This window comes from Caloenas nicobarica, chromosome 9 (genome assembly GCF_036013445.1).
Source record: "Caloenas nicobarica isolate bCalNic1 chromosome 9, bCalNic1.hap1, whole genome shotgun sequence".
Classification (NCBI taxonomy): Eukaryota; Metazoa; Chordata; class Aves; order Columbiformes; family Columbidae; genus Caloenas; species Caloenas nicobarica.
The window spans coordinates 19,063,903-19,077,479 of NC_088253.1; the positions used below are offsets into that span (position 1 = coordinate 19,063,903).

Genomic DNA, 13,577 nt, shown 5'->3' on the forward strand with positions numbered 1-13,577 from the left:
GCCACAAAATCTTTGGGGTTTATTTGAATATCTCTTATACATAAGTATGCTGTCTAATGTAGACATGATCCTTTTGCTACCATAACTGTTAGTTTGCTTCTGTAAAAGAAATTGTGGAAGTAATGTAGCTATCAGTAGGTAGAATTGGGATAGGAAGGATTCCACCCACGTCCTCTGAACACAGCATGAGCGGATTTCTGCCCAACTCCAAACATGTCGATGTTCAGACACGTACAACGCTCAGACCAAGGTGGGATTTAGAATAGCTGTCAGTCTTCATTTGTTAAATTTATTGATTTTTCAAACATTTTGTCCGATATTCTAAGTCTCTCTCCCTTTTTCCTCCATTCAGGAGGTTGAACAGGATTGGCCAGAGCAATATCTTGCAAATTATTACCCATTTTCATTATAGATCCCAGATCACTGGCACTTGATGATTCTTACCACTTGCTGTGAAACTTCAATGCTCCCAGCTTCTTGGTTTCAGAGCTCTATCATGGAAAGTCACCACAGTTGGCCTGAAGTATTGTCTAGCAACATTAACATTAACAAATGACTGCTAATTAGACACTTGCTCTGTCATTTGCCATATTGTGAGAGTAGAGCCCAGAGTCCCTGCTGGTGGAGCTGAAGGAAAAAAAAAGTTGCTTAGGAAATTGAAAAAGAAGGAAAATAAAATAGAATCCATAAAACAGTAGGTGTGATGATGGCTATGCTTATCTTCTGCAATATGCACTTCTCTTTTGGGATATGCAATAATATTTTTGTCCTTTATTCTCTGTAGTCACTATGTTATGCTTGAGTTCTGTAGTTCAGTTAGATAATAAAATGTATTATGATTGGTGAGTAAATTCTAAAAGCATTTTGTTTTCCTTTGTGAGAAGAAAATGTGAGTTCAGGTGCTTGGCTAAAGAAGTTTGGACTTCCTTAGAATCCATACAGAAATGCCATGTGCTTCTGTGTGCTGCATTATGGATTGTCCATACTATATTAGTATTTTTCCACACTTAACTTATTGCAAAAGCTTTGATGTCATTGTTTTATATATGCTTTGTTGCAGATGTTTTCATGTTTTTTCCTTTTCCTTTTCATTAGACATTTGCTGACCAGGTATTTGGTATCTTCAGCTGGACAATTCCCATTGCTGTAGCCTTTTCGTGTTTTGGTGGACTTAATGCTTCAATCCTAGCGTCATCGAGGTAGTACATATCTGTTTCTTTGACAAATGTTCATCGGTATTTTTACCTGTTACTGTTATGCTTATCTATTATGAGAGCGGCAAAAATACTTTCATAAATGAACCTATAATGAATAGCCACAATAAAATAGCAGATGTAAATAAACCTCTGTGTGTGTGCACATACAGCCTTACCACTGCCTTACTTCCCCAAAGCGTTCCTAGCTGTCTGCAGAGCACAATTAAAGATCAAATGAATGTTGTCTGTGTGGTGAGTCCTCAGGCCCTCTCATTATTTGAATTATCTTCCATTTTACTTGGTACAGTAATTCTAGCAGGTTCTTATTTTCAAATGTATTTACTTAAAACTTACTGACTTTTAATAACCTTAGTATCTTTTAAGTTTTTCTTCCAAGTAAAGTTTTTAAAGTCGCTACTGCTATTAAGCTGCAGTCAAAAAGCTTATGATGCAGTATAGAAGCTTTCCTCTGAGTACTGATTATGGATGTGACTAGTGAAAGTTACAAATAGATTTATTCAGGCATTCTAACATCTTCCTGTCCATTGAATGTATATGCAATATCTCTGTATTAAGAACAAATATGAACATAACCTGGTGAAGTCATCAATATAGAACAATTTGCAGTTGATAATAAAATTGTGTTTGTTTTTTGAGCGTGTGGTTGAGTGAGCTCTTTTTAGAGACCAGGTGATCTCTTCTGATTAACATTGAAAACTATTCTGCTATAAGCTGGGATATTTTCAGTGCTAGATTTAGAATGTTTTAAAACAATAGAGGTTTATTTATGTTACTGTAGATGCTTTCTATTTTATGTGTAGGATTGTTTTTTTTAAAATGGATGGTAACAGCATGTTTCTGAAAGCTCATATATCTTTTAATGGTTGTTGTGGCATGCATCTTTACAAGAAGGCTTGAATCTGTGTTCCAGTTTAAAGGATGGAAATCAGTGGTGTAAATAGTTATTTTGACTGGTATTGTCCTTTGATTTTCTGTAATACCTTCTGTCCTACCTGTGTCCTCATAATGTTTTCTAATTATTTTTTTCAGGCTATTTTTTGTAGGATCTCGAGAAGGTCACCTTCCCGATCTGTTGTCCATGATCCACACAGAGAGGTTCACACCTGTGCCAGCACTGCTGTTCAATGTAAGTTATTTTTGCTTTGCTTTTTGGCTGTTCAGATGTGACTATATGAATTATTTACAGGAAAACTTCTAAAAAATCACAAGAGAGAATTTTGGATTTACTATCATTGAGGTGATAGTTCTGACTGTGTGATTTTTGAGGCATAAAATCATGCCAAACACCAAGGAGTATAAGGTGTTACTTTAAGGCACAAAGCAACATAAAAAATAAGTTTCAAACTCCTGTTGTTCATCTCACTCTTGTTCTTTTCTGACAGTGTGCTATGACCCTTATTTACCTGGCTGTGGAAGATGTCTTCAAGCTTATTAATTACTTCAGTTTCAGTTACTGGTTTTTTGTTGGTCTGTCTATTGCCGGGCAATTATATCTACGTTGGAAGGAACCAGATCGACCCAGGCCTCTTAAGGTAATATTTACTTATTACAGAATTGTTTAAAATCCCTCTCTTCCACATAATCTAAAATTACTGTCTAAAATCTGGACCATACATGTTACGTCTAAAGGTTACAAGTTGATCAGGCTTCGGTATTATATTGTACCATGAAAGCTAGCATGCCTGCTAGATAAGAAGCGGTGATTGTGATCATAGCATGCGCTCATTTTTTGTTCGTTAGTTCAATCAGTGTCGCTTCTGTCAACTGGAGAATGTCTCAATAGCCTAATGTACTCGTTAGCCTTTTTTCTTGGATTAGAAATCTCTAATTAGGAATGCTTAATTAATTCTGTTAATGTGGACCACATTTATCTCTGATAGTGTTTCAGTTCAGCATCTGGTCCTTTTAGCACCTTTTAGTACTTTTAAGTTGATAGTCTGCACGAAAAAGTAATTCTTGTTTCCTGAGTTTTATTGGATTTGTCTGAAAACACTTCATGCTGTTGTACAGTTTCTTTCCACACAGCAGAGTGACCATACTTCATTACTTTTGCAATTTTTAGCAGCAGTTCTATTCAGGAATAATTCTGCAATTTGCTTATGGTTCCAGATAGCCAGATGTATAAGAGGAAGAGCAGATAATACCCTAAGTGAGGCTGGGAAGGAAAAGTCTGTAATTTTCACCAAAATGTTTGTAACCATAGACAATGAATATTTCAATAACATTCTGTTGTGTTTGTTCTGTCTCCAGCTGAGTGTGGCTTTCCCAATAATATTCTGTATATGCACAGTGTTTCTGGTAGTAGTGCCACTCTATAGCGACACCATAAATTCCTTGATTGGAATTGCTATTGCTTTATCTGGAATTCCAGTCTTTTTCTTGGGAGTCTATTTACCTGCATCGAAGAGACCTCAGTTTATCAACAAGATTTTAGGTAAGTTTCTTTGCAGGTGTAGGTGTTGTTAGGAAAGAGGAAAATTAAATAAGTGAATCTGAGTTTGTTGATGAAAAGGATTATGGTCTGCAGCCAGCAGCTAAGGACCCAGAGCTGCTTGATCATCAGCCCCTCAACAGGATGGGGAGAGAACAGGAAGAACAAAGGTGAGAAAAATTGTTGGTCAAGATAAAGACAGTTTAGTAAGTGAAGGAAATAAGCGGAAAAAAAAACCCCTACAGCTGCAAAGGCAACCACTTACCACCTCCCACAAGCAGACTGATGCGCAGCCAGTCTCCAAGCAACGACTGCTTTGGAAGACACCCAACACATGCACACGCTTCTTCCTGTACTTGTTTTTATTGCTGAGCATGACATTATATAGCATGGAATAGCCCTTTGCCTAGTTTGAGTCAGCTCTTCTATCTAAAACATAACATCATATGGGCTGCTCTGAAGAATGTTAACTGCATCCCAGCCAGGCCCAGTAAAGGAGTATACCGATATGTTTTCACCCCCAGATCTTATTTACTGTATGTTTGAAAAACAGCCACTTTCTACAGAATTTGTGCTCACTTTTTATACATTTCTCTGTAATCAAGCACATGAAAAGTAACTTTCTTAAGCAAGGCTGATGACTGTAAGAGGGCTGGGCAGTGTTTGTAATGCAAGCTGTCTTGCTTTACTGAATCGGTTGTTTGAAGATGGATAGATTTTATGTGTCACAGATGGAATTTTGCTTTCTGTTGAATTGCTGCAGTTAAATTATACATTTTTCTCCAGCAGTGCACTGTTGTTGTTGTTACTGTGTGAGAAAACCATGATGAGGGATGTGGAAAGGATGTTTTATAGCATAATCTTAGAATGCAACAGGATGTGGTGCTGCAGCAGCTAGTCAACGAGTAAATACCCAGTGATCTTGTCACTTTCCTGTGTGATATTTGAACATCTTGTTCTATTTTTTGTTCTACCAATTTTACACTCTCCATTATAGAGAAAAAAAGATTTTACTTTGGTTACTTGGTGGGGTGCCTAAGAAGAAAAACACCCTAGGATATCAACAGAAGAGTTTTAAGCATCTGTTTAAAAAAAATGCAGTGGAAGACACTTCTTGTATTAATTTTATCATTTGTTTCCCTTAAGAGAAGTGAGGCGGCGTTCTTGAAAACTAGCTTTCATTAGTCAGATGCATGTTGTGTAATTAGTATTGAGAGAGGTGGCTATTCTTCTGATTTATCTCCCATTGCCTCTGCAGATACGGTCACACGAAACATGCAGCTACTTTGTTCCTGTGTTTTAACAGAGATGGATACAACTGAAAAAAAGAAGTCAGAAATCAAATCCAACTAAAATTTCAAAGCCGCTACAAGAAACAGGAGGGAGGATAAGGCAGTTATGACAACAAAAGGGAAGAGAAGGAACTGGAAAAAACGGCAAAACTGTTTCCAGTGGTCTTTCAGAAACACTGAAAATGTACTTACTTGCAGTTGGATTCCCACATAAGTTGTGCCCCTGTGTCACCCTCCTAAACTGTGGCATATTTTCAGGGTATGGTTTTATTGGATGATGATTACATACTCATTTCAGGCACACAAGCTCTGCGTCAATACTGTTCCTTCTTCAGAACTGGTATTAAAATGGTAAGAGCTAATGGATCAAATTAGATTTCTGCAGAACCAGGCGGTGCAGTAATGCATTTTTAAGTTAGACTGAAAACCACTTTGACTCAAAAGACCAAAAGGCATTTCCAGCTTAATTCTGATGGATGTTTGCATGAAGTGATTTGCAGTGCTATCTCAGTTCTTATCCCAGAAGACAACTGGTCACAACAAACTACCTGATTTGTCATTATTAGCAGAAAAATGAATAAAGTTGTGCTATATTATTTAAAGACTGAACCAACCTTTCTCCCTTAAAGATAAGTATTTTATTCCATAGGCTGTGTGGAAATGTGGTATCTGACTGTTGCAGGGGTTTAATCAACAAAGCACCTTGGTGCTAAAGCTTTGATTAACATCTGATGATTCTTTCCGGTTAGCTTGTTAGTACATGGTCAGCTTATGACAGGTTTTATGAAACTTCCAAAATTAAAATGCTCAGTTTGAAGCTTGTAAGCGTTTATTTCTGAACTGTTTCAGTGAACACACGTTAGCAGCGTTACTTCAGCAGTCAGCAATTCCCTTTCTACATTTCAGTGTTGTTCGCTAGAAGATGACCATCCAGAAACTCACAGAATAAACCACTTTCTTGTTTTCTTCTATAGAAGTACAGGTCTATGGCAGCAGCTAGATCTTGAAAGCTAAGTAGCAGTGAGATAAAATAGGAATAAAAACAGAAATTAAAAGTAGTACTGCAATAGACTGATGCTAATTAGTAATTCCAAAGCTGTAAGCCTAACATCAGGACTCCTTGATACCAAATTTTGGTGCAGCAAAAGGTAACATGAAGCCAGCCTGTTTAGCTAGCAGAGTGAGATACACTTCAAAAACATGCCTGGAATTTTTATCTTAGTTCAGAACGTTTACCTCAGTTGACTTGAGTTTGTCCACATGTGCATCTTTGTTGAAGTAAATCTTCTAATCACAAGAATATGACTGAAGCAAATGCACACTTCAAATGGTGCACCACATTTGCATCAGCCACTTGAGTAATAGTGAGAATATTTGGAATCTTGTAGTGACTCCCTGATCATGGTTATCCTAAGAAAAAAAAAGAAACACTATAGAAAATGGCAAATGGTGAGGACTAACATAAAATGGAGTCTTGGGCTACATTTAAGATAGTTAAGTTCCAGCTGAGGAACTCTTGTGCAGAGGTGGCACGTAAACATGTAGGGTCTTTTCAGTATTTAATGAAAACTAGCATGTAGCTATTACAACACAGCTTTTTAATCTTGCATATGATTAGATTGAATTCAGTAAGTTGAGACATTTCTCCAGTGGGCAGCATAGATTTAATAGGCCAGGGTTGTGGCATGGGTAAATAATAGCCATATTAACCTTTCTGTGAAACCAAGGAAAAATATTTTGCCTTCACTACCTTGACATGACCTAAAGTCACTGCTGCAACCTACAGCTCATGACTGATGTGGATCTAAGATCCTGTTAGCTAGTTTTTACAGACTGAAGTAGGAGAGTGCTGAAATCCTTTGTGTGTCCAAACAGGTAAGATGATTAAATTGTTGTAAAGATGAATACAAGTTAAAATGCTGACATGGCTTCAGCCGTACCAACTCCTGTAATCTTTAATGAGTAAAGAAAACTTAGTCAGAAATTCTTTATTTACAATGTAAATGCACATATATTGTTCTACTCTGATAGTAAAATTACTGCAGAGAGATCCATCAATAAAACAGACAAGTCAAGGCATTTCATATGCTCAAACACTTGTAAAGAATGTAACTTGAAACTTAGGAATAAATACTGTAGAAAGCACTAGCACAGAATGCCTTCCACTTGCCATCACGGCAGACATGCTGATCTTGTGAAACCTGACACATTAGTCATGATGAAAAGGGCTGCTGCCAACAGTGCTGCCATATGTGATGTATATAAGGTGGAGGTATTGTCAGTACAGGTAAAAATGCTTGGGCATGCAGCTTAAAAACAAAACAACACAACACAAAACCTTCAGAACCTCAGCATTACAGAACAGGCAGGAAAAATCTACTTTAAAGCATATAGTATCTTTTGCTTGGAATGAGAATTTGTATTGTCAAGTGGCATATTCATACCCATCTCTTGAATATCGACCAGCTAAGCTGGCTGCTCAGATAGTAAAAGGTTTTAGCTTTTACTGGAATCCAAATCTAGTATCTAATACGCAAGCCTAGTCAGGAAGCATCAGGGTGAACCATGCTCGTCACCAACAGTTTCAGAAGGCCAGACAGGCAAAAATTTAGCTTAAAGCTCATCCATGTAAAGATTGGTTTCCTGCTGCCCTAATGAGCATAACTTTTACTGGAAAGTGGTTTTCCAGGTTTTTCTTTCGTTCAACATCCTTATGAACAGCCATCAGCAGCCGTCTGGATTTTCAGTTCTATCGCAACCGTAGAATTTCATCTTCAGTATGCATTTCACCTTCAAAAAAGGGCTGTTAGTCAGAATCCAAATCCTGCATCTCATCGTATCCAAATTCCCGTATAATATCCTCTCGGTATTTATTCCATGTTCTTCTCCTGTAACATTGGTCCTCATCACTGAAGCTCTCTTCAGAATCTAAAGGAAGAGCATCAACACTTTCAGATTATCCCTTCCTTTTATTTAAACAATTAGGTTAACCAGACTATTGTAAGCTTCTTGAGTAGCTCACATTAACAAACAAAACGTGTGAACAGCTTCTATATTAGATCAAATTTGAATTGTGCGTGGAGTGCACTGGGATGGGGAGTTAAGAAAGAAAAGACGGTGTTTCACAAGCATGTGGAAAAAGTCAAGTATTCCTTCTCAAAACAAGCAATCTTTTGCAAGTGCAGCAGCCTGAGATGGAGTTCTTAATTTTGACTTCCCAAAAACACCAGGATCCCTCGTAGTTCCAAGAAAGATGATCCTTCTCTAAGCAGGTTTAACCCACTATAAGATCAGAACACTACCCCAGCAGTGCGCAGTTAGTTGCTTTTTATAGAGATGGCATGTAAAATGGATGAGATTTATACGAATGCAAACAATATTTATGACAGGCATACCTCTTTCTCCATCACCATCTTCCTCAGGTAAGAATTCATCTTCATCAGGATAATCATTACGCCAGTTATTTTCATCATTTTCATCATCTTCATCTTCATATATTTCCCCTGGAACATGATCATCATCTACCTGGATGTTAACACAAAACATAACAGTCACTATAAATACAGACTCGTGGCATTAAGCAGTTTATCATCCACCTATACGATACCATACAGATCATGAAGAGCCAAGAGATACTTACTACCACAAGCATAAGTTATTCAACGGTTGCACACAGCACACTGTAGAAAAAATTTTGTTGTCAGTATGTTCACCACAGCACAGCAATCTGCTTTAGGTGAGAAATCAGTTAAGTCACGTTCCAGTTTGGCCTTTAAATGCCATGGCTAATGTCTAAATTAATCTTACTTCAGCAGTAGCGTAATAGATCAAGGAAAAGAAAAAGCAGCTTCAGGTTCCTGATGTGCAAGTCCATTGATCACAGTATCTATACAATGAAAGACTGATGCATACATTTAATTCCTAACTCCACAGTCACTGAAGGACAATTCTGTTACAGGAAAATCTCTCGTCGTAAGTCAAGTCCTCAAATATTGAAAAAGTTGTGTGTGCCCCCCCTCGCTCCTTTTTTTTACCCAACTGCATTTTCAACTACATTTTAATGAGACATGAATTTAAGTTTACATTTGTGTGCCAAAATTTAGCAACTTGAAGCCAGACAAATTCTTCTGACTACATGAGCACTACCTCTTCAGTTTTCAATGTCATAATTTGCTTGATTCAACAGCAACCTGGAGGAACACAGAATTGGCAGCTACAAAAAGCCCCCCCTAGAACTCACTTGAGCATACACACAGTATCTCAAAGGATCTTTCTTGTCATGGCAGCTTTTAATGATAGCACTCTGTTTATTTGTGACCTTTCTACTTAAGAAAGATCTGGTTTCCCACATCCTTACCAGTTCATATTCTTCCCTATAGGGCTGTACAGAAAGGATATTTTGGATCCAACCCGGAGTTGATGTTTCCATATAATAGATGTCATAAACGTACTCATCTTCTTTCTTAGGGTGTTCTTTTTTACCATCTTCAGAAACATTTAAACGCTCACGGATCATCTCTACTGCATTGCAAAGAATTACATCTGGATTGGTCTTCTGCTGACAAAAAAAATAAATTAAAAAATGTGTATTTCCACTGAAGCCACACACACAGAGTCTTAGTTATAGCCAATGGCTCCTTAAGGGTAACATTCTGAAACCTTAGACCAAAACACGTTCCCATTGGAACGCCGATATTTGGAACAATAGCAACCTAGAAGAGAAAGACACCAAAGAATTTTCTAATTAATGCAGTGCAGCCACTCATGCCTTGTTTCAGATAATAGGAGAAAACTTCAGGGACAAGTTCAGTAGAAACTATTGGAGGAGATGTGACTAATCCCATAGAACTGTTCACATATTTCTGATGACATGCTGGTTGAAAACACAAGTTTTAAGACAGCCTGTGCTTCCTAGAGCGTTACACTTGCCACACTGCAGGAAAGATGTGTGTATAGTAGCACAGATAACATGCAAGCAGATTACAGTATTATTTTCTCACTTCAACATTAACACAAAAGAAATTTCTCCATGCTTTCTCCTTCCTAATAAATTATTTGCAATGTATTTACTTTACTGACCTGCATTTGCAGCAAAAACCTGCCTGTGTAGACCTTCACATTTTTCTCTGCTAGAGCTTTTCAGAATATCGTGTCCAACCCACAGTGGTGTCTCCTGAACTACTTACATAATTCTGAGGAATTCTTTTTTATACAGCTACACACCACCCTTTTACTCACTTCTAAATACTTACAGACTAAAAAAGAAAGCTTACTTCTTGCCTTCAACACTTACTGCTAGCTCTAAAAGAAGAAAATTCTCATGCTACCTCAGTTTCATTTCTGTTTTTCTAATCAGCAGTGATAAATAACAGCTAATAGATCTCAAATCTCTGAGCTACTTCCTTAATAGAAAGCAAGAGTTCATACTGAAGTTTGATGCCAAAGCCCTGACATAAACCTGTAAGAAACTCTGAAGGATGACAGCTCGTTGAGCTGTTAACTCACCCGAGCATCTTCATTAACGTTAAGCATTTTAAGTTTTACCCAGAGCTGTGATGTGCTGCATAAGTAAATCATTCACATGTACTTACACACTTACACACTTCTTTTCCATATGGTTACAAGTCTCTTTAATACAAAATCTTCCTAAGACTCTGTCTGCAGGGCAATCCTGCATAGAAGGCAGAGCTTCTTAATGCTTAAAACCATCCTAGACATTGAGCAGATATTCCTCCAACTGCAAACGTAAGTTTAACTCATAATACCAAAGAAAACAGGATGTAGGGGCTTAAGCACGGACACCTGAAATTCTGCTAAAACTATACAATAAAACCATATATTGGAATTCTGAGAATGGAAGGCTCAAAAGTATCTTTAGTTAATTTTGCCTACAAGTGACATTCCAAGGCATCTGGGTGGATTGACAAATTAGATTTTTTCCTTTCTAGGTAGAGAAGTTAATCAAAAACCACAGAAAAATCTTAGAGGTCCACGTGACAGATGAATGTGAGAATTTATACATCAGAACTGGGTACAGAAAAACCAGGGTGGTACAAGCCCTTCCTGTAGCATCCAACTCCACAGGGCTGTCTGTCCCGACAACATTAGTGCACTTAAGGATCCTCATGAAAGCTGCTCCCTGTCCAATATTCCAACTTGTAAATATCTAGCTAAAGCTCCTATTAAATAGTGGAATACTTACAATGCAAAAAAAAAACTTTCACAGCAGTCAGTCTCCATGTAACAGTCAACAACAATACCAAAGTACTTTGAATACACTAAGTTCATTTGCTGACCTGTGGGTTTGCAGCAGTTACGCTGGCGTCTCCTGCCACCTCCTCTTCTTGTTCAATATCAAACAACTGGAATTTCCCACAGCAGTCCGACTCCTTATCTGCAGCACTGCTCTCCTTTTGTGAAGCATCTTCCTCAGAGTCTGACCTGTCACCATCAATCGAAGCCTCACCATTTACAACGGGTGCAGCTGTTTCAGTGCAGTTCGGTCGATGGCTGGCTACGACACGATAACGGTTTTCCTTCCTTTTCACTTGCTTGGAAGAACGAAGTTCCTGAATGATTCGCTGAGTGCTTCCTAAAGAGGGTCGCAGACTTTGAGCCGCTTTGTCTCGAGTGATCACTTCTTGAACGTATTTCTGAACTGGCTCATTCTGCGTAGAAAAAAAAAGGAGGAATATAATGGCACCATCAACATAGTAAGTCTCCTGGCCCCCCATGTGGACTCTGGGACTCGATCTAGAACTTTTCATGCAAGGTGGAACCCGCTCTAGAACTTTCGAGCGACCTAGAACCTGGTCTAGAACCCGATCTAGAACTTTCAAGCGGTCCAGAACGTGCTCTAGAACACGCTCTAGAACCACCCCGGCTGGCCAAAGTACCCAATCTGGAACCAGGCAGAGCATACTGTAGAACCATCAAGTGACTTGTCAAATGAGCTAAAACCCATTCTGGACCTTCACGTGACCCGGAATGCGCAGGCCACTAGGAAAGCTATCAAGAATCCATCCAAAGTGACCTAGCATCCCCGCTCTAGAACTTTTGAGCGACCTAGAACATGATCTAGAACTTTCAAGTGACCTAGAACATGATCTAGAACCAGCTCTAGAACCCGATCTAGACCTTTCAAGTGACCTAGAACTCGACCTAGAACACTTCCATGACGCCTGGAAACCTTATCTAGAGCCCTCAGGTGAGCTAGAACCTTATCTAGGCACACATCTGCTCCCACCAAACTGCTCCAGAATTCATACCTGCTTTACCAATGACTGCACCAACACCGCTCTAGCTCTGCAAGCAACTGACCCCCCCAAAACACCCTCTGGAATGGACTCAGACTCTGAGGCCCGCCCCCATACTGCTCAGACCCAGGAAAGGACCTTTCCTCTTCAGTCATGAAAACACTTCCAATATCGATGCAGTGTCTTCATTGGCACACTGTTTCATGTCCGGCTTCTTGCCTTGCTTTCAAGGACAGAGCGGGGGGTTTCTGTGAATGAGTTGCTGATCTTTCTGTCACCAGAGCTGCTTGCCACAGTCGAGGAGAGTCTGTCTTTTACTGCACTCTCTTCTTTGATTTGGAATTTTATTTCATTTCACTTCAGCTTTTAACCTACTTCTACAACTTTTAACACTCAGTCATTCACAACATTTTCACGCAGCTTGTTGTCGCTATTGTTAGCCTCAGGCTTTATAGTCCTCCACTTTCTTTGACATCTTGCCATGTCACTTCGCTTGACGCTTGCTCACTGGCCCTCCCACCTTGTTTCACGAGCCACAACAACTCTCTCACGACACCTGACATCGCGCTCTTACATACCACTGCTTTCAGGCTTGCTTCTACTGCAACTGGACCTACTCTTTTCACTCATGCCCTTCATCTTTCACTATTCTTCATCACCTTGGAAGGAACGAAATATTAAGCACCAGTTCAAATACAAACCAAAACCACAGCTTCTCCTCTGATTAATAATACAGTGCTTGTAGACACAAGGCAAGCTCCATTTCTCTTTACTGCTTTACACAAGATGGATACAAGCAAGTTCTTATTTTTAAGTAGCAGGTTGCTCCTGATTCTAATTCATTGTCACAAGAAATACCGTGTTTAGACAGCTGACGGCAGACAACGGGTAGGATGAGAAACCACTCACCCCGAAGGTGGACAAATAGGGCGATGCAGCTGTCCTCCTGACGCTCCCCCTTTACATATTTATAAACATTAACGAGGTCATCGAACCGCCGTTCTCCAAGCTACTGGCAACAACTTCGCACCCACAAGGGATCCCGAAAGGGATCCCGTAAACCCGGGGAAAGCTGCTGCTTCCAACAGGCCCCTCAGCACTACGACACGTCCCGGCTGCACCGAACCGCCCCCGCCCGCCTGAGGCGCGGCCTCGGCGCACACCGGCAGGGCCGCGGTACCTTGGAGGACACGGTGGCCACCAGCTTGAAGAGGCTCCTCTCCACGGGCCGGGCGCCGCCGCTGTCCGTGCGCAGCCGCTTGCAGGCCAGCAGCAGCGCCTCGGCCGGCTCGGGGCCGCCGCGCTTCCGCCTGACGCGCAGCACGGCCGCGCGCTCCATGGCGCCCGCGGCACGCCGGGAAGGGCGGGCGCGGGGGCGGCT

General features: G+C 39.9%; 2 protein-coding genes across 5 annotated transcripts in view; one reads left to right on the top strand and one right to left on the bottom strand.

Moving 5' to 3' along the window:
• The window catches only part of SLC7A6 (solute carrier family 7 member 6), a 29,753-nt gene extending 24,012 nt beyond the window's left edge, over nucleotides 1-5,741 (top strand). For all 3 annotated transcript variants that reach the window (XM_065641292.1, XM_065641293.1, XM_065641294.1), the window contains 5 exons: nucleotides 1,096-1,199; nucleotides 2,247-2,343; nucleotides 2,600-2,749; nucleotides 3,468-3,651; nucleotides 4,907-5,741. In XM_065641292.1, coding sequence (XP_065497364.1) covers nucleotides 1,096-1,199; nucleotides 2,247-2,343; nucleotides 2,600-2,749; nucleotides 3,468-3,651; nucleotides 4,907-5,001 — 630 coding nt within the window. In that variant the 3' untranslated portion in view covers nucleotides 5,002-5,741. The remainder of the gene's footprint in view (nucleotides 1-1,095; nucleotides 1,200-2,246; nucleotides 2,344-2,599; nucleotides 2,750-3,467; nucleotides 3,652-4,906) is intronic.
• A 10-nt stretch (nucleotides 5,742-5,751) lies between these two features.
• On the bottom strand, nucleotides 5,752-13,546 carry SLC7A6OS (solute carrier family 7 member 6 opposite strand). Of its 2 annotated transcripts, XM_065641295.1 has the most exons (6): nucleotides 13,377-13,546; nucleotides 11,237-11,608; nucleotides 9,298-9,498; nucleotides 8,336-8,465; nucleotides 7,731-7,868; nucleotides 5,752-5,950 (listed from the first exon to the last, which is right to left on the bottom strand). In XM_065641295.1, the coding sequence occupies exons 1-5, from the start codon at nucleotides 13,533-13,535 to the stop codon at nucleotides 7,747-7,749; spliced, it is 984 nt and encodes a 327-aa protein (XP_065497367.1). In that variant the 5' UTR covers nucleotides 13,536-13,546; the 3' UTR covers nucleotides 5,752-5,950; nucleotides 7,731-7,746. The 2 variants fall into 2 exon arrangements, with proteins under 2 accessions (XP_065497367.1, XP_065497368.1); XM_065641296.1 differs by lacking the exon at nucleotides 5,752-5,950 and having other exon boundaries at nucleotides 5,960-7,868; nucleotides 9,298-9,495.
• Between the last annotated feature and the right edge of the window lie 31 nt (nucleotides 13,547-13,577).